Source organism: Erpetoichthys calabaricus, chromosome 4 (assembly GCF_900747795.2).
Source record: "Erpetoichthys calabaricus chromosome 4, fErpCal1.3, whole genome shotgun sequence".
Lineage (NCBI taxonomy): Eukaryota > Metazoa > Chordata > Cladistia > Polypteriformes > Polypteridae > Erpetoichthys > Erpetoichthys calabaricus.
Genome location: NC_041397.2, coordinates 233,318,406 through 233,340,188, shown reverse-complemented (window position 1 = coordinate 233,340,188; position 21,783 = coordinate 233,318,406). Strand labels below are relative to the sequence as shown.

General features: G+C 38.8%; 1 protein-coding gene across 4 annotated transcripts in view; it reads right to left on the bottom strand.

Moving 5' to 3' along the window:
* Window positions 1-21,783, bottom strand: part of fat3a (FAT atypical cadherin 3a) — a 547,007-nt gene that overhangs the window by 21,110 nt on the left and 504,114 nt on the right. For all 4 annotated transcript variants that reach the window (XM_051927172.1, XM_028800422.2, XM_051927169.1 and 1 more), the window contains 3 exons: window positions 19,732-19,889; window positions 12,995-13,463; window positions 2,909-3,062 (listed from right to left, as the gene is read on the bottom strand). In XM_051927172.1, coding sequence (XP_051783132.1) covers window positions 2,909-3,062; window positions 12,995-13,463; window positions 19,732-19,889 — 781 coding nt within the window. The remainder of the gene's footprint in view (window positions 1-2,908; window positions 3,063-12,994; window positions 13,464-19,731; window positions 19,890-21,783) is intronic.

Below are 21,783 nucleotides of genomic sequence, written 5' to 3'. Positions count from 1 at the left end.
AGAGCCGACTATACTTCCTTAGAAGGCTGGCGTTCTTCAACATCTGCAATAAGATGCTGCAGATGTTCTATCAGACGGTTGTGGCGAGCGCCCTCTTCTACGCGGTGGTGTGCTGGGGAGGCAGCATAATGAAGAGGGACGCCTCACGCCTGGACAAACTGGTGAGGAAGGCAAGCTCTATTGTAGGCATGGAGCTGGACAGTTTGACACCCGTGTGCCGAGCAGGCTTCTGTCAATCATGGAGAATCCACTGCATCCCCTAAACAGTCATCTCCAGACAGAGGAGCAGCTTCAGCGACAGACTGCTGTCACTGTCCTGCTCCACTGACAGACTGAGGAGATCGTTCCTCCCCCACACTATGCGACTCTTCAATTCCACTCGGGGGGGTAAACGTTAACATTATACAAAATTATTGTCTGTTGTACCTGCATTTTTATCTATCTATCTTACATCCTTCATGTGACATTTTCTAAGGCAGTCACAAATGTACAATCAGGATAGTAGAAGCTCATTTCTTTGTTGACTTTTCTTATATTTTTTTTCTGTTGCTTGCACATGAGAGGTAGAATGTTAGTACCTGACCTACATGATTGACATGCACCTTGTGTTATTGCAGCGCAAGGCTTAGTGACTTCCACATTTCCTCTGACATAAACATTGACAGTTAGCGCATTGTGAACAGTGCTTAGGGGGGGTAATGCTTTGCTTGTCCTTGCACTTGATTGCAATTATTTTGTCTTTTTGACACACAGCTGTTGTTGCACCATGGTGAAGCTTCATGCAACCAGATTCACTGGGCATATCACAGTGATTTGGTTGTACAGTGACGTATCATGCATCAGTTTCAATTTCAGTGTCAACAGTGATGACCAATTCACACTGTCATCACTATCACTTGATTCAAACAATGGTTCAGTTTCAGTTCATTCTAAAGGCTTTTTGTTTGCCATCATGTTTTTTGACCATAAAGTGGCAAAAAACATAGAAATATTCCTTATTTATTTATTTAATTATTTGCAGTAACATCAAAGTATTTCATCCACTAGAGGGTAGCAGAATACCATCCAGAGAATTATTCTAGCTTAATACTAGGGCTGGGCATGTTAATGTGTTATTATCGCGTTAACGCATTAATTAATTAACACCAAAAATTATTTTATCGCACGATAATGCAATTTTTGTTGTTATTATTATTATTATTATTTTGAAAGCCTCAGTCTCGTTAGCAATTGATAGAGATCAGTGATCTTGTTATAGCGCTTTTTGATACGCTTTTGCTAGAAGGAAACATATCTTTGTTGATTTGATCTCGATTCCCTGTGTGTGCATGAGTAGTGAAGAGCAAACACCTTCTAAAATGACATGTGAAGAGATATCAAAGTGAATGCTCAAAGCAAAATAATCTGTGGATGACTTTTTTCGTTTTATCTCTGAATCTGACTCCGAAGTGATCTGGAGATGTAGATCGAAAGTGAAAGTGAGGTACCAGCATCAGCTGATCGGTCCCCAGCTGATCATGGTGCTGAACACATTCGTGTAGCTGAAGCACCTATGGCAACGTTCGCCTGGGAGGACAGACACCTACGATGACAGGAGGTACAAACCATATTGCGTCTCACTGCATGCAACTGCCACCCGCGTGCACCTGTCTCAAAAAGACAGCCAGCCCACCGTGCATTCCTGCTGGCCCTTCGAGCTGCCCCCTGTGCAGTCGCTGCTGCCACAAACTGCAAACAGGCACTGACAGCAGGCACAACAGGCAGCAACAGAAGTTTTATGTTGATTTATGCATGAAACCATTGCTTTGTGTGCTTTTCAGAAAAAAATTAGCCCTCAAAGACTTGCAACTGAACATAGACTGTTTATGCTGCTCCCTGATAAAAAGAAAATGTTTCTGCTGTTATCACTTCAGATAAAAAAAACAGATTTAGAAATGTTAACTTGCTGTTGCTCGGAAGGTGCCTGCTATAATGTTGTGATTGTGGCTCTGGACTCTGAGGGTAACTTGTTTTTCTATAACAAACTAGATAAAACGGTAATAACCTGGCAGTGGCAAATAGCTTTGGTTTTATATTTGATTTGATTACATTAATGTTTAAGTTGAGATTTACAAGAAATATTTTAACTGCTATTATGTAAAGGGAATACTACTGTTAAAAAGCACCTTATTTGTTTAAAGTGTTTGCAAACCAAATACACGCAAATACACTACTTTTGAGGTCATTATTGAATTTTGCACATAACAATGTGATTGTTATAATTGTCTGCAATTAATTGCAGACAATCATGAGATTAATCATGATTAAAAATTTTAATTGCTGCCCAGCACTACTTAACACTAAAAAGCGTATCATTACACATCACCCCAAATCTGACTCAGTTTTAACTGTAATTGCATAGAAATCGAAGTCCATGTCATGACCAGGGTTAATGCCAAGGAGATTAATGAAGCCACAAAGCAAATAATACACTAAACAGCTGAGAGTAAATTAATATCATTCCTGTATACCCTTACATGTAAATCTTAGAAATATGTAAGGAAAAGGTGTTTATTGTAGGGAAAAAAATTCTGCACACTCAGTATATGAACATGACATACATTATATAGATTTTAAACAGAGAAAATATCAGTTGAGATTAGCCAATGATGAGTAATAATTTCATGAAATGTAACAACCCAATCTGTACAAGCTGTATAAATATGATATCACAGCTCACTCCTTTGACTTGTAATGTTGAAGATGAGAGCACAAGGAGAACTCGGGGAGTCAAAGAGAGGGACTGAGAGAGAGAGAAAGAAAGAGAGAGAGAGTGAGAGAGAGAGAGAGAGTGAGAGAGAGAGAGAGAGAAAGAGAGAGAGATGTGTTGCAGAGTGAAGAGGTGATTTTTAGTTAAAAATGTACTTACGTGAGTCCTATAATCCCTTGTCTGCAGCTGCAGTGAAATGAGCTTCCTAGTGGAGTGCAGGTACCACCGTTCTGACATGGGTTTGGATAACAAGAGGTAATTTCTGTCTCACAGTGTCCTCCTGTGAACTGGGTGGTACAACTACACTCAAAACCTTGTGTAAAAAAAGGGAAAGAGAAGGAAGTTACTGCTAATGTCCCATCACACCTGACAATTTTAATTAGAAAAGACCTTAAAATACGTTGTACATGAACAGAACACCAGGACTTGGCACAAGAAGATATATAATAATGTACATCTTGTTCCACCAGAAACAGACACTGGTGGGGGTTGGATAGGCGCCCTTTTGCCAAAAAAAAAGAAAAAAAGTTGAAATTATAGCACAGGGCAGCGTTTGGAAATAGTTAGATTAGTAAATAGGATTTATGTGCCATGAAACATAAGCCAAGCAAAGAGGATGAAGCAGCAGGGAGAAAGGAGCCGTGTTTAATAGACTCCACAACCACAAATATTTGCCATTAAAGGTGTACTGTATCTGAATGACCCAAAATGAATGTATTTAACTTTTATTTCTTCAAAAAAATGTTTTTATGAATGTATAACACTGCTACAACAAGGCAAATGTATAGTTGAGGTAAAGGTAAAACCCCACTCTTTGACTCAAACAAGGTTACTACAATTTGGTGGGAAGATTTTCTGCATACTGTAACTACATTAAGATCTGCTGTGGATCTGTCACCTGGCGATATTAAATTTGGCTCACCACAGTCAATGAAGAGTAATGTAGCTTGTCAGGCATTAGGATTTGCTTCATATAGACAGTTTTTTTTTGCAAAGAAATCAGGACACTACTGCATTCCCCACTGGGATATGCAATTTATTCAGTTTCAACACTAGGGATTTGCCTCAAAATGCACGTAGCTTATTTAATTCATCACAACCATGTTTCAAAATGATAAGTTTGACTATAGAAAGTATCTGCCAGTCTATGCCTGAATGTAATTTTAAAAATATACTCCTTTAAGCAGTGTATTCTAATTTCAAAAATAAAAAGAAAGTTACCACTTTTCATTGCATATAATTATTGGCTTAACTTTTTAAAGCTACCAAGTAAAATCTTTCATTATTCGCAGAGGGTGGAAAGTTTTTCATTTTAACACTTTAGCCCAACAGAACTTTCTCAAACTTTATTACTGTAATCCAATTCAACATCAAGAGTGGCCTGAGCCTATCCATACAGAATTGGGTGCAAGGCAGGATACATTTTGATTATGCAACCATTCCAGTCTAAATTGTTATATTTTCTATTCTGTATTTTTTCTTTGATTATAGTTATCTTTGATCACTATACGCCTACCACTGACAGCAGTGAATTTTGTATGGTTTTGCTTAGTGCCTCTTCATTTACAAACTAGGCTTCTAAGTCCTTTTTTCAATGTTGTCAGTTAAGTGCCTTTAGATACTGGTATGAGGGAAATTCCCATCATAATCAGCTTATCTGAAGCAGGAGACTGTGATGTAATGGAATGCTTTTCTTTTTTAATTGGCCAACACTGTACGATATGCTGAATTGCGACTGCACAAAGGAGAGCTGTTAGCCTAGACAGAAAAATAAATAATTTCAAAGAAGCATAACAGTTATGATAATAGATTTACCTTATGATAGATTAAAATGTGTTATACAGTATATTAACTGTATATCAACTTTACTAGTGGCCATCACTTCAAAGTACAGATATAGAGGTGCAAGTGAACTTGCCTCATTGTACTCACTGGTCCCTTTAATTTTGTTACCTTCATGGTAAAATTAATAGATAAATGTGTGGTAACATTTCACTTAGCATTTTATTGCTTAGACCAGCCATTAACAACAAACCCATGTTGTAGCACAGAATTGAAGTACTGGCATTGGTAACCAGGAATATATACAGATTGGCCACTTTATGAGATATGTTTGCCTGTAGTGACTAATTTTTGACTCTGATTCAATGTGCCACTCTGAAAAAAGTCACTTAACATGTTTAGGCTAAAAAAAATGGTAACCATTTATAACCATAGGGTGGCACGGTGGCGCAGTGGTAGCACTGCTGCCTTGCAGTAAGGAGATCTGGGTTCGCTTCCTGGGTCCTCCCTGCATGGAGTCTGCATGTTCTCCCCGTGTCTGCGTGGGTTTCCTCCGGGTGTTCCAGTTTCCTCCCACAGTCCAAAGACATGCAGGTTAGGTGCATTGGTGATTCTAAATTGTCCCTAGTGTGTGCTTGGTGTGTGTCTGTGTGTGTGTATGCGCCCTGCCCAGGATTTGTTCCTGCCTTGTGCCCTGTGCTGGCTGCGATTGGCTCCAGCAGACCCCCATGACCCTTTATTAGCATACAGTGGGCTGGAGAATGACTGACTGATGATGACATTTATAACCAATCCCTGTATAAGTCACCTTGGGTACAGGAGTCACCCAGAAATACATTAATAATAGCATTAAATGATTTTTAAAGTGCTCATGCAAGTATTGTTATGACTTACAGTGTGTGTGTGCAGGTAACCAGAGATTACAAAACATTATAGTTGACTGGTATGAAATGTGACATGATAAGGGGTGCAAAATGCCCTGGCACTGGTGAATCAGAAATAGCAATCCTTAAATGCTTTCACATTAGCGTCATGGGGGTGTAAGAATAGACCACCAATTCTTACTCAGTCTATGGAAAACTGGGTGCAAGATGTTCAAAAGAAATGCTGCTAGAGATTACTATCTCTTTATTATAAAAGAAAATCTTGAGACAAGACTTTTGCCAAGAGATTTTTTCAAGTCCCGCCCTCCTCTCAACCATTTTCAACCCCGGTCCCCTCACCTCTCATTCGTGTGAATGCTTTTGTCAGACACAGTTCCTGTGCTATCAGCTCTTATAAATTTTTACGTTTTCCTCACTTTAAATTCCCAATAAAAGAAGACTTATTATGTCCAAGTCTTATTGAAGAATTTCATCCCGAAGGGTTATCAACAGAAGAAATGAGTACATGGGCAATCCTAGCACCGAGAAACGATGAAGTCAAACGAATGAACACGAAAATTGTCGACCGGTCACACAGCAAATTGGTTAAATGCGTATCAATAGACTATGCTGAAACAGTTGGTGGTGATGTTGCGGAAGATGAAAACATCAACTTCCAATATCCTGTAGAATATCTACAACCGTTAACACTGTTTGGTCTTCCACCGGTTGAAATAAGGATATATTGTAATGTTATTGCTTAATTTATGTCTGGGTGATGGGCTATGCAATGACAAGATTAGTTGTATTCAAAATTGGTCGAACAATTCTGACATATAAAATTTTAACAGGCGACAAGAAAAGTAATGTAGTACATCTTCCGCGGATAACATTACACCAAAGGAGATCTTGAAATGCCATTCGTATTAAAACATGTACAATTTCCCGTAAGAATAGCTTTTGCTATGACAATTAACAAATCACAGTAACAACATTCGAAAAAGTCCGTTATTAGAGAGAAAGAAATAATATTAACTCACAGGCAGTTATACGTTGCGTTGTCACAATGTAAGTCCAAACACGGAATCAAAATTCAATGCGATATTGATGAAAAGTTAATTCAAAAAATTGTTTTTACTGAAGTTTTACAGTAAAAGTGTAAGTTTAAAAAGTATTTGCATGTTAATTTCAAAGCCAAACAGAACGAAAATGTATAATGCAACGTGAAACATAATTTTCTTTCAATTTATTAAGTTTTACTATTTTTTACTATGGTTAATTGCTCGCTGTAATGTAAAATAGTTCTATTATGCATATGTAACATTTCCCATGAAAATAATCTCTGCAATTTGGACATCCGCATCCCCATACGCAAGTGGCATATCCGCGAAGTGGCTAGCACGTAGTGCCTGCCCGGGGGTTGGCAAGCGAAGCGAGCAGGGAGCAGAGCCCCCTAGTACAATATAAAGAATAACTGGCAACCTCAGATCTTTCGAATTCAGAACAAAAAATAAAAAACCCACTTGTAGAGGAATGCTTAAAGTTGAAGCCTTGCCGATGCTGACTGTAGTTACTCTATGAAGGCAGTTTTATATCGGTTTATTCAATTCATCTGTTCATCTATTTTTGGGACACAGGTTTCCATTGTAGGCTCATGTTGAACTGTAGCCTATTTTGTCAATTACATTTTCAAAGTAGGAAGCAACCCATTCACCAAATAACCCAACCAGGACATGGATGTCAGTGGATTGTAGAGTACACTCATCCATGCTTAATCAGCCTGAACTGGCCAGTGGTGGGTAATCAGAGATGTCATGTGAGCCAGTGTAAACAAGGTGAGGACACGGTAGGGCTGCACGATTAATCTTTTTTTTCTCATGATAACGATATTTATGACCCACGATCAGTTAATAAATATCGTCGCGATTTTACAGTATAAAGACCAAACTGTTTTTTATGGGCTGAGTTTACGGATTGGACTGCGTCACTATGACGTTACTGCGTCTTGATTGCAAGCGCTTTCTGAAGCAGTAGAAGTCAATAGCAGCAATAACAGTCAGTCAGAATAAACATATGATGGAGGAGCAACGTGCAGAAGTGCGATCGTTAGTTCCTAAAAAGGGGTCATACTCAGTTGTCTGGAACAATTTCGATTTCGAGGAATATGATGTTGATCAGGTACGAGTCTTGTGCAAACTTTGCTCCTGTTCCGTCCAAACGTCCCAAGGTAACACAACAAACCTCATCAACCACCTTAAAAGCCACCACAAAGTACACTATCAAGAATTTCAACGACTGAAGGCACAAACAGCAACAACAAAAAATTACCAGCCATCCACAACACAGACAACAATATCAGGGACATTGTTCAACGCAATACCATATCTGTCTAGCCAGTACCGCCGCTCCCTATACGCAGAGTACGCAGTCTGCGTAGGGCACCAACTCCCAGGGGGGCACCATCCCAGCTGCTCAAAAAAATCGTTTTTATATATTATAATAATAAATTAATATTAATAATATACATATACAAATAAACAAAAATATAAACGTATATATTGCATTTTACGGTGAACGCAGAGTAGGCTAAGCACACGTGATGACGCGCGCGCCCTCACCTCTGTACCCAAATCTCTGTATTGCTCTGCACATAGCAGTGACGCTCCCTGTAACTGTTGCCTCTGCTGAGTGAAGTTTTTCTAAAATGAAGCTCATCAAAACGTACTTGCGCTCATCTATGGCACAAGAGCGCATGAGTGGTCTGGCAATTGTCAGCATCAACTCTGAATTAGCAAAGGCTTTATATCATATGAAGAGCTCATTTACAACTTTGCCTCAAGAAAAAGCAGAAGTGTGCCTTTGTAAATTTTGAACTTTGGAAAGCTCCAGCAGATGACAGTGTTGATTTTATTTCAGTTTATTATTGTTTATTTTATTTATTATAAATGTTTTACTTAAAGTGTGATTTTAGTTTGTATTTTTTGCTGTAGAGCTACAATTGTAATTTATAAATGATACAATTTATTTATGTATTTAATTTTATTTGAATAAAGTTCTATTTTGGCCCCTATAGTAGGTGTTTTTTTTATTATTTTATTTTTACTTCCGTAATATTTGGGGGAGGGCGCACAAAAGTAAATTTCTGCTTAGGGCACCCATTTGGCCAGCAGCGGCCCTGTGCCTAGCTCGCAAAGACACCGGGAAACAACAGAAGCGATCACGTACCATATAGCCAAGGATATGTGTCCAATAACCACCGTGAGCAGTGAGGGGTTTAACAAAATGATCGCAACACTTGATAAAAGATATAGCATTCCCTCACGCAACCATTTTTCCAATGTTGCGCTGCCCTCGCTGTATGCGAAATGCCGAAAAGAAATAGAAAGAGAAATTCTCAGGCTCGGCCTTGAATATTTTGCTGCCACGACCGACTTATGGTCAAGCAGAACTGCGGAACCGTATTTGAGCTTGACAGTTCATTTTATTGACAGCGAGTTTGAGATGAAAAGCAAGTTTTTGCAAACTTCGTTTTTCCCACAAGACCATACAGCGGAGTTTATTACAGTGGGCCTCAAAGAAGTGATGTCCGCTTGGGGCTTGGTGGAAGAAAGACTTGTGTGCATCACAACGGACAACGCAGCTAATATGATTAGGGCCGCATCTGTGAATAACTGGCCGAGGCTACACTGCTTTGGTCACAGACTTCATTTACCAAAGGAATAATCGTCATTATTAATCGTGATAAAAATTTTGAGCAAAATAATCGTGATAATCATTTTTTCTGTTATCGTGCAGCCCTAGGACACGGCATATTTCAAAACTCGAACTGGGACCCACATTTGCACTGATTGTTTGACATTTGTAAAATTACAAGTATGTGGGGAACACAGACAGGAAAGTGCACAAAGCTTTATAGGTGAACTGGTGAGAAAAAGAGGTGAATTTTGCATCCAAAGAAATGGAAATGGCAGCAGTTTACCAATCTCTGGTGCCATGAAGGTAGCAACCTAGAGTGGTTCCCCCCTACTGTACACCTTACTGTTTGATTGTAGTACTGAAATTCAACAGAATATGAACTTAATGCAATAAATTAATAATTCAATTATTGACTCCTAATGGTAAAAATCTATTAAAAAAGATGACTAAACCTCTCAATTGTTAAGTACACTACGTAAGTAAACAAGTGATATAAGGAACGACTGCAGTAAACTTTTAGTAAAAATGGATCTTCATTTGACATATTGTTGAAATATTTATATAGAAAACCTAAAAATAATAAATTTGACAGTCCTAACTAGGGGTGACTGTGACCATAACGTAGTCAATAAAACATTAAGAAAGAATACAAATAAACAAAGAACAAAGCCCTGTACTTGGTACACCTCCTCACATGTCAATAGTTTCTCTTCTCGCCTAAGGAATTGAGCTATCACTTCAGAAACGAGTTTTTGATAACAGATACAGTTTAATAAAAAAATGGGAATGGTTCTTTTGCTAGCTTCTCTCCCATCTTGCTCATGCTTCAGATAGCTATCGCAATTTGCTGCCGGACTCTGACACCCTGCCATGTCTTTTAATTTCCTTTGGCTGTTTTCACGGGACACTCTCTTTAATCCTTATCGACAACAGATTTGTAACTGTGATACCCGCAGTAATGAAGCCAGCAGACCTGTCATTGTGTCTAATACCGGACCACTGGTGTCAATCTCTGATGTTCTTTTAAGGCCAGTTTTTCACCTAAGAGGTTCACAAGCCCCAAGAATTTACAGTTCTCAAAAGAAACAGAAAATATTATAAATGCTGCCAACCTGCCATTAGGATGAATGTTTTTGTGGCTTTTAGGCAAAGCTGAACTTGGAAAGACTACTAACCCTTCAATTAATAATGGGGGCTCATTCAGGCCTGAGTTCAGGCATACTTATTAAGACCAGCCAGACATGCTTAAAAAAAAAAATTTTAATCACAGATGAAGGAAGAGGTCAGCTGCCTAACTGCCACACCCTTGAACTTCAATCTAGTGGGTGTAACAAGAGTCTTAAAAATATAAACATTATACTGCAGACATTTAAAATATCAAGGAAGAGCTGTGAGGACAACAAAACAGTGTAGATTATTTGCAGGATCACGTCACATTTACTGTGAGACATGATGCACAGTAGTAGGAGAAAAGCAGACATATTATAAAACAAAAATCATATTGATGGATACAAATAATTATGCTAAATTGTTTTTGCATTTAGAATTTCAAAAATAGATGTTGAAAAAAATCTATATAGTTGCTGTTATGCTATTTTCAGTACTTTACACACAAGGTTGGCTTGGAGGCACGGTGGTTATCACTGCTGTCTCTTGGTTTCAGCATCCACTATTCAGATAGTACAGCTAGGTGTTGTTTGTGTGAAGTTTACATGTTCTCACTTTGTCTGAATAGGTTTGCCTGTGGGTACTCTGGTTGTGTTCCCACATCTCAAATACGGGTATCTGACGTTGACTGGTGATTCAATAAATTGGCACTGTGTGGGTGTGTGCTTGAGCAGGCCCTGTGACAATCTGGCACACCATAAGAGGCTGGTTCATGTCCTGCACCAAGATGCTGCCACAACCTTGAACTGGATTAAGCATACAGTGCATCCGGAAAGTATTCACAGTGCATCACTTTTTCCACATTTTGTTATGTTACAGCCTTATTCCAAAATGGATTAAATTCATTTTTTTCCTCAGAATTCTACACACAACACCCCATAATGACAACATGAAAAAAGTTTACTTGAGGTTTTTGCAAATTTATTAAAAATAAAAAAAACTGAGAAATGAATTTAATCCATTTTGGAATAAGGCTGTAACATAACAAAATGTGGAAAAAGTGATGCGCTATGAATACTTTCTGGATGCACTGTATATAGCAATGTTATATTATTTGATAGATGTACAAAGTCCTTTGTAACCAAAGGAGTAAAAAATACTTGACTTCTCACAAAAAATGATCTTTTGTATACATAAGTCTACACACACAAACATACATGTGTGAATATATTCACAATTGCAAACCTTCATGTCATTTTCTAACACGATTAATCTCAAGAAGGGTAGCTGGAGCCGAATCCAGCAAGTACAGGGTGCACGGCAAGAACAATTTCTGGACAGTGTGGCAGTCGATCACAGAATGAGTACACACACACACAACCAAATTTGTGAATTTCCCCTTGGGATTAATAAAGTATCTATCTATCTATCTATCTATCTATCTATCTATCTATCTATCTATCTATCTATCTGTCTGTCTGTCTGTCTGTCTGTCTGTCTGTCTGTCTGTCTGTCTGTCTGTCTGTCTGTCTGTCTGTCTGTCTGTCTGTCTGTCTGTCTGTCTATCTATCTATCTATCTAACCACATTAGGGACAATTTAGCAATGCCAATCCATCTAGCTTGCATGTCTTTGAACTGTGGGAGGAACCCAGAGCACCTGATGGAAACCCACTCAGACATGGGGAGAACATGTTGTAACAGATAGAGGCACTGTCGACCCCTTGAACCCTCAGATCAGACGTCAGACACCAGATAAAAGTCCAATTGTTGCCTTTATTATTAATAAACTGTGCACAAAGCACCCTCCTCTCCACAATACTCATAAATAATAAACCACTAATCAATAACACTCCACCACTCCCAGACACGTTGCCACCCTTCCACCCTGCTCAGCTCAACGCTCTGGTGTTTCTCTGAGTCTTTTATAGTCCTAGTCACGTGGACAGAGAGGGCGAAACACTACTGGGTCAGAAAAAAACCCTTTTCTTCACCCCGGAAGCACGTCATTCCTCTTGTTCATGTGACTCTGACATACTTCCGGGGCGCAGGGAAAATAATTACTGCTTCTCCCTACAGTGCCTTCTAGCAGCCCCCGTGGTATCCAGCAGGGTTGTAAAGGAAAACTACAATGTCCATAATTCCCTGCTAGCATTCGGGGTACCTCCATACTGCAAGGACAGCTCCACCTGGCGGCCTGGGGGTATTGGTCGGGATAAATGGCCGGCCACCTATCACAATGTAAACTCCACACAGGGAGGACCTGGGGCACAAACCCTGGTCTCCTTACTGCAAGGCAGCAGCGCTATCACTGTGCTACCATGCTGCCCACAATTGCAAAGTATACAAACTATTATCAGAATTCTAATCAGCTTCATTAAATTCAGGGCGAATGAAAGTTAGTCATGTATTATCTCTTTTGAGATCACCTAAGCGGTATTCTGCCTCAGTTTATCATAACTGAAGGTGTTTTTCATAACTAGAAATAGTAACCAACCCTGAGACAAATAAAGTACTTTCTATCTATCTATCTATCTATCTATCTATCTATCTATCTATCTATCTATCTATCTATCTATCTATCTATCTATCTATCTATCTATCTATCTATCTATCTATCTATCTATCTATCTATCTAGTCTGCATCACTAGAACATATACACTATTACAAATATAATGTGAATTTTTTTTACATTAATACAAAAAATCTGTATTTATCAGTACTACATACATCGGTTATTTCCTATAACTGTAAAACAAATGCAGCTCTTTGGGTCACCTGCAATACCTAACACTTACCACCAGATGGCAGGGCTGCACAAGTTCCACCGTTCTTGCAAGGATTTCTTCTGCAGGCATCAGGGTAGAGCACACAGCCCAGCTTCAGCTCTGTCAGTCCTAGAACTTCTGCATAGTGGCTGCGTTTGTTCTGAAGTGGCAGCTCATTGTTGTTCAAAGTGACTGAGTCCAGGCAACCCTGGAAACCACCCAGGACCTGAGGACTTTTCTTATCTGTCAGGCTTCTTGCATTTGGTGGATGCACCTGTGCACCAAAATATATAGACCCATCCGTGCCGAGAGGCTGGAAATGAAAAGGGGCCCTGCGGCGTTCCACATAAATATCATCCAATGACAGGCTTGTGAAATTGCGGTTAAGCTCCAGAAATACAGAGTGCCAGTTCCCATCATTAATAGTCCTTCCTGAGATTCCCAGAATTCCTGGGCTGTTGCCACAGTCCAACTGGAACCAAAGTTTGCCATCTTCAATCTGTTGAAGAAATATAAAAACAACCTATTAAACTTCTGTCAGCCAGAAAGCTGATGAAGAAGGTCAGACACACTCATAGTCACTCCGATGATGTCAGCATTTCTTGTTCGGGACACTTGTCTGACGTTACAAAGCAAAAGCCGTGAGTAGGAAACAATGCTTGTGACAGCTTTAAAGAGATTTCCCATGAGGAACAAGACCCAGGTTACATGATGGGAGATAAATGCAAGACAGCAAAGTCCAAAATGCATTCTGTTAACTGTGTGCGTGGTGAAAAACAGTCAGAAAGCTGGGCTGTGACACTGGGGCTAGATTTACTATTGCAACTAATTTAATTCCTCTGCAGTTCAGCAGTACAAATAGTTTTTATTTCACCACTTTAAGTGCCACCATTTGTGAGGAAGACATTAATAAATATGATAATGATAAGAACTATTATTATCAGTCAACTTTCCACACATCCCAAACACATGTGTCTTAGGTTGACCCCATATGACTGGCTTACTGATTTAGAGCATGCAGGGTTGGAATACTTGAATAAATTGATGGAATTCTTACCTTCCCTCCTTCCTGCTTGTTTCCTGTAACTTTCTACAGTAACACTACATTATTGTCTGCAGCCTTCCCAACAGTGCAGAGTTAATGTAGTAATCAACATTCCCAAGGTATTCAAAGGGAACAGAGTCTCTCATTGGAACATTACAAAAATTTAGACAAAAAAAGGCCATTCAGCACCATACAATTTACCAGTCCTGTTCACTTCATTCCTCCAAAATAATATCAAGTCTAGTTTTGAAGGTTTCTGAAGTCCTACTGTCTACCACACTATTTGGTAACTTGGTAACTCTCTGTACAGAATTTCCCTATGCAAGTCATCTATTTATTACCTAAAGATGTCTTCAGCTTAGACATGGTCTCAATGCACATTAGCCAACTCCGGCAAACTACATCCAGGAAATGGGACTTCAGGCTGTCAAATGACTTAGACACAAACCCCAAGGCCAATTATCATTGGCCATCAATCTGCACAGATTTCTTTGATCAGTATGGGGAAATAACAAGATGCACATGGAGAAGGCTCTCAAGTCTAGAATTAAATCCATCCAAGAGCTGTAAGGTAACCACGTCATTCTACTTGACATCCAAAATAAATAAATCAATAAACAGGGCTATTCTTTTGAAAAGAGCAAGGAATTGATGTACAGTTTCCTTCTTTTCCCTGGTAGCAATTAGTAAAACTTTAATAGGAAAATTTTAGTATCTAAATGATCTCATGAAATGAGTTGCAATCCATATTTGTTACCACAACTGGGTCTATCTGTGTTGACTGCTGTCATTTTAGAGTGTTGCTTCCAGACATGAAGGCATACAAGCGTTTCAGTTGTGCCTGCGCCTGTGAACTGAAGATAAATAAGCTCCCTCAGTTCTGTTCACACCTGAATACACAGAAATGTGTCACTTTACAACAATCACAAACAGCCCTGTTTGTTTAGCTCTCTGAGTCAGACCTAAGCTGCTTTATACTTGTAGCAAATACTTGTACAGTGAAATTTAAACACTGTAAAACTGCCGCCTGTGAGGCTGAGGTTCTGGGCCTTCAGTGGTGCGGAGACAACATTTGCCCAACAGATTTGGTTGAATAAACGTTAGGGTCAATGACAAGTAGGTGTCTGTGTGTATGCTAAAGAAGCTGATACAGAAATCAAATAACAAGCAAACCAAAAATAAAACAATACACATAGTTTTCTTCAGATGGCGCCAGAGCACTTCTTTACAGTCAAGCAAGCACTTAAAAGGGGGAAAAAACTTTCTTCTTTTATTTGAGCTTTTACAGGACATCGTGCTATGCTTTGTTATTGTGAAAGATGTCTTTCTTCATGCTAACTTAGTATTGTACCTCTCAGATCAGACTAAAATGGTTTTGATTGTTTTTAGACCCTTCATTTGCATTACAGCCTAGACAAACCACACAGAGCAGCTCTGTAGCATATTAGCACTGCTGCCACATTCAGCATTTTTAGTTCAAATCACTGACTCTGATGATTTGTGTGTCTGAAGACTGCAGTTCTCCTGCTGTCTGTGTGGATTTTGTTGGCTTCTTTAGTTTTCCTCCCATCTCCCCAAAAATATAAAATACTGGTGTCCTCATCCAGGGTGGGCCCTGTCTTGTGTCTGATGCTGCCGGAGCAGGCTCTGGTATTCACAACCCTGAAATGGATTAAGCAGGTTTGAAAATGGTATGCTATAAACAGGGCAGCAATTTATTAATTTCTTTACCCACTTAATCCACTTGCAGAGTGCAGCAATCCATCAGTTATCTAAAACTTCTCTATCCAATACAGGAACATAAGGATTTAGAGACTATTCTCGCAGCAACAGGCAGAGCATACCCCTGCACATACCGTTAATTCAGGGCAGGGTACACTGTTGTCCACACCATTGGGGTCATTTTGAGCAAGCAATCCAAGTGGTTGGTTGGGAACATATGTGATTAGAAGAAAATTACACAAACATTATACAAGTCCTGAATCATCATTAAATATTACGCCAATATCCTGTTCATCCGTCTGTTCTTCCAATTTCTGAGCCTACTTTACTCAGGACAAGACTGTGAGAAGCTTCCTATCCAAGGAAGATCACACATAAGGCAGGTAAGATGCACTGTATGTGTGATGGCAACACTACTTACTATGCTATTATGCACCCATATCCAACACACACACTTTTCTAAGTTTTAAACCTACTTCACCCAGGGCCAGTTTGAGGGAAACTGTCACCTATTGTATCCATACATGATCACATAATAATAATAATAATAATTCTTTGCATTTATATATCACTTTTCTCACTACTCAAAGTGCTCAGCAATTGCAGGTTAAGGGTCTTGCTCAAGGGCCCAACAGAGCAGAGTCCCCATTGGCATTTACGGGATTCGAACTGGCAACCTTCCGATTGCTAGTGCAGATCCCTAGCCTCACAGCCACCACATGCAAGGCAAATTAAATGTGAATAAATATTTTGCAGCATATCAGCATAAAGATTTAAATGTTTCCCTGTGTTCTGAATCAAATACACATACACATGTTATTCATTCACTTGAAACAAATGTGAACTAACATACACATGTCTGAAATAATGGCAATGGGTGAAATTCTTAAATAGTAAGTAATAAACTAAGACATTTATCTAGCCATCAGTTTATTGACTATAAGACAGTATCTCACTAATGAAAGAAATAAATCTAATTTAATTTATGACAGTCTTGAGTCAATATGAAAAGGTTTAAGGATTTTAGTGTATTTGTCCTATTTATTTACGTAAGCAGACTAGAGACCCTCGGACCTCTGGTCCTTAAAGATGCACCTCTCATGAAACGCAACACTCCGGTAACCCTACCAAGGTTGCTGCTATGTCCTTCACTGCCAGCTGATGTCATTGTGACTCTTTTGCTGACAGACATGCAATGAGCAGCCACTCACCATGTGAAGGACGGAGAAAGCCCACACACCCAATTGTTTGGTTGTCTTTGACTTTCTCCTGTGTTCAGAGTTAATGGCTTGTGTTTATGATAAAAATGATTAGTCGGCCTGTGCAATGTGCTTTACTACAAGCACAGGTCATCGTGGTGCTTTTCCTGTCAGTAATTGCATGCGGCTGCGTTGCATTTTGCTGTGAGAAAGACCCAAGGTCCAATTAAGTGGGTGAGGTAGCCCGCACCTCAATTTCTTGGGCCATGTTACACATGTCACATCAAAAAAGCTCTTGATTAAGAACAAGATCAAGGTTCGAGCTCCAGTCGTTCATGAGTTTTTGTGTGACAGAGAGACCCTTAGCATTTCAGATATACAAGGACACTTATTTACAGTATTATTTATTTCAGAGATATTTCAACTTAAGGTGTCATAAGGATACTTTATAGGTGAATAGCGATGATCAAATGGATTTGTGCAAAATCGAATTTGTAGGGATACTCAGTTATCCACTTCGTAAAAAAATTGCAAAATAAATTACGATTTGCTTCCATTGAAATTTATGCCATTCACACAAGAAGAAAGCAGTTTATTTTCTGTCTTGAAGTGTTTGCATGGATTAATTCTATATGTGCCTGGCTGTCGTTTAGTATTTAAATAAAGATCTCTAGTGGAGAGTAAAAATTACCGGAAGTGTGCATATCCTCAAATGGGATAAAGTTGGTGTTAGGTAAGTTGGTAGGTGGAGAAGGTTGGGTTGTCAACGGTGACTTTCTGTGTAGTGATATTTTCCCATAGAGAAAACAAAGTAAAGTGTATGACGGTACAGTTTAGTGTGTGTGAGTATGCAGCAAGTCACATTTTTAAACACATATAGCACTCCTCTATGGTGATGTGAACGAGGGGCATAGCCAAAATTGAATTTACTAGTGTGGTATAGATTAAAAGTTTGAGAGCTGCTGCAGAATGAGGCTTTATGGAGCAGTATTTCTTGTTTTCCACCAAAAACAAGGAATTTGTGGCGAATTTGTTTTGCAATTGCAAAATCTCCTACAAAATAAATTTTAGTTACAGCTTCTTAAAACTGTATACAACTCAAAACTGGTCGCTCATCTCTACATGTGAATCAAACATTTACTTCTGGAGCACAGGCAGACTAAGTGGCTTGCATAAGGTCACACTGCAAGTCAAAGGTAGGGTCTGAACATGAGACACACTAACCACCAGGTCACAGTATAAGAACAGACACAGAAAGAATCCAAAAGTTTTGGGATTTTATGGCAATCTGTAGGTGAATCGGGTACTTAATTGCCAAACAATGCTCTCATTTAACTAGATGTTTTATATCCCTTTCAATATAGCTTTAGCTGAAAATTGTAGGGACAGACTAACAACCATAACTAAAATTGATTTTGTATTTTCTTGACATTATTTTAATATTTCTTTCTGACTATGGTCAAAGTCTTTCTTTAGTTATTGCACTAAATTATCATTGTAGTAAAGGCCAGCTGTCTAATATGAGCAGTCAAAACTGTAGTAGTAAGCCTAGCATATTCTTTTAGTTGTTTCCCCTTGGTACTAGTTTGAGCTCAGACAGGTCCTCACATAGGAATAGGAATCTGCCCTCTAACCTGTTCGCCCCACAAGATCAGGTCAGATGGCATTGCTGAAACCTTCTGGGCCTTTCACCACTTCAGCCTGCAGTAAAGCACCACTCAAATTCTAGTAGTTTGTCGAGATGTCAATAACTGAGTGAAAAAGAAAAAGTGTTCTACTGCTCTGTTCTTTGAAAGATGTCAGCTTGCCTAGATTAATGAATGACCCCAGGAAAAGATTACACACTACATATTTGTTTGCTACATTGCAGAATTGGCTGGAGGGGGTTAAAATCTTAGAATAATGGATAAATCCTTGTAACCAGCTTTGTGTTGCCAGCAGTTAAGAACAAATAAATAAATAAATAAAGGAAAGTAACTGACTGCATAGACATACAGAGGCACATTATTCACACACACTCCAACAGTTCTAGAAGGTACATTCGATTAGCTTTTTTGTGAAACATTAGGAACAGGCCTGCAAAAAAAGTGTGTGTTGCAGTATTTGACTAAAAATCCAATTTTGTGAAGTCAAATAAAACAAAAGTATTGGCAAGTCAGCTGATAATGTGGATTGTAGTATCATTTAGGCACAGTCATTATAAGTAGGACTGCAGATGGAAGTGATAACTAACAGGTGCAGCAGGCACCACAGCCTGCCAGGCTCAGTTCTGACAGAGTGAGGAGCGCAGGAAAAGACCATAGATCAGGACGGCTGCCTCTCTCGACACAGAGGAGCCAACGAGGATTCTTTGGGAAAGATGGAAAAGACCTGGAGTAAATCCTGGACATGCTGGAGGGATTATGTCCCTCAGTTGGTCTGCGAGCATCTGGAAATTTGCCTGGAATGCATGGGTAGTTTGAGTAGGCATATGATGGCCTGATCTAATCAATCTGGCACACTGTAACTCCACAGCCCACAACAGAAGAAGTGGACCAAGAGTATGTTGGAGTGAAACAATGGATATGAATATTTTGCTTGCATATAAGGGACACAAAAGGAAACTTACCATCAGAGAGCTTGGTATCTAATTGCACATAACAACCAGTGAAAGCAAAAGTGCACAAATTAAAACTACCTAAGTCTGACCTCAGTTAAGATACAGAAATAAAATATGATTGCTAGTGCAGTATTTTTCTGCATTTTTTCAACATTCTGATATCTTAAAAAAAAAAAAAAAAAAAAGTAAAAGAATATCTCACCTTGAGGATAATGCAGTGATCTGCTCTTGTGTACATGATGATGCCTTTGCTCTGCAGAGTCCTCAAGCGTAATCCTAGCTTTAGTTCACTGGGCTTATGAATGTCTGAGACCCGGTACATAATGTAGCTGTTACCTGAGAAACTGAGGGATGTGTGACCTGAAGAAATATAAAGAAAACAAAGACAATGCTCCCTCTAGTATTATAAGACAAATGACTCTGGCATTGTAGATTGTGAGAAGAAAAAAAAAAAACCACAGATCTCTGTTACACAACATAACTGGAAGAAATTCTGCATGAGTGATTTTCACAGAAAAGAAGCACATATTGAGAACTTTTCCAAGACCTGAAGGCAAAAGACTCCAGCCTAGAGCAAGACTGAGCCACATAATGTTTGATTTAGGAAGCAAAATGCCTATTCCTTGCTCAAGTGCACATGTAATTTAAAAGTTAATCATGGAGGATGTAGATGTCCTTTAAAATTGTTGATTCTGTTCCCAAAGTAAGACATTTCTGCAAGACTCTGCAACTTTCAGAGTGGTACTTACTGACCAGGCTGCTGGACCGTAAACCATTAAGTTGCGTGTCCAGTCCCTGTAACTGATTCAGTGTTGTGTTTATCAATGTAACTGTTAATTATGACTATATTTTTCTGCATTTCAGTATGTTAATTTTAAATATTTAAATATTATAAACATTATTATGACACATTTAGTTGATTTATGGTTTAGAGTTTTGTGCATTCTGTAGGCTGCTGTAGCACTTGAACTATCATACTTTGAATATGAAAAATAACTTTAACTTGCCTCATATGAAATCAGAGCAAACTGACTGTGGGTCAAGACATAGACAGGAAAGGCGACAGACAGACAGACAGACAGACGGATAGATAGATAGATAGATAGATAGATAGATAGATAGATAGATAGATAGATAGATAGATAGATAGATAGATAGATAGATAGATAGATAGATAGATAGGCACCCAAAAATAGGTAACATCAATTTAAGGTGAATTGCTAAGATATAAATACATTTATAAAGGAATAAATGAATAAATAAATAAATGTGTCCATAATCTAATTAAAATTCAAAAGCTGGAAAACATTATCTAGCCAGGAACTTTGTTGTAACATCATAAGGGCAGCTGGTAAAAAGACAACAATTCTACGAGCAGCCCTGTGCTGAAGGTGCCCCTCATACATCTCAACACATATAATATGAGGGATTATTAGCTTGTGCAAATGGAGAAAATACAATAAATATAGCATTGCTTCCTCTGTTTACAACTAGCTTAATAAAGAAATTAAATGGCCTGTCTCTCTGTTATAATAAGTTTTAAGATTTGTGTCTTCTGTTTCATTTTGGTTTTAAGATGTGTAATATAGTGTAGTATTTAAGATGTTGCACTTTAAATAATGAAGTTGCTGTTTTGTTTTTGTTTCTCTCCTCCAACTCAATTCTAGAAAACCACTTAACCTACATTTTCATTTTTTTGTTTGTAATTTTATTTTCATTTATGTTTTGTCCTTCAAATGCCACTTTACTTATCTATGAAGCATAAAATGACATATCCATATAATGTATATGGGAATGTAGTTAGCAACCCACGTTTTAACATCAGAGTGTGCTACTGGACAAAAGTCAACATCCAGTGTGCTACTGGACAATCGTAGGAACTTAAAAGTCATTGCTGAACTGCTTTTTTTATTGGAAGGCAGTAAGGAACTTCCACTAAAACACCCAAGTCACCAGAGGGCACTGAAAGATTCCATTCTACACTCTTAAAAAATAATGGTTCTTTAATAGCATTTTATGGTTCTTTACTGGGTTGTTTGGTCCCTTGTAAGCCTATGAGAATGTTTATGGATGTGGTGAGAAAGGACATGAAGGTGAGGGGTGTAACCGGGCAAGATGCAGAAGACAGGACGATATGGAAGAACATGATCCACTGTGGCGACCCCTTACGCGAGCAGCTGAAAAAAGAAAAGGAAGAAGACTGGGATGTGTGGTTCCTTGTAGAAACTTTGCTTGACAAAGCACTATTTCATTC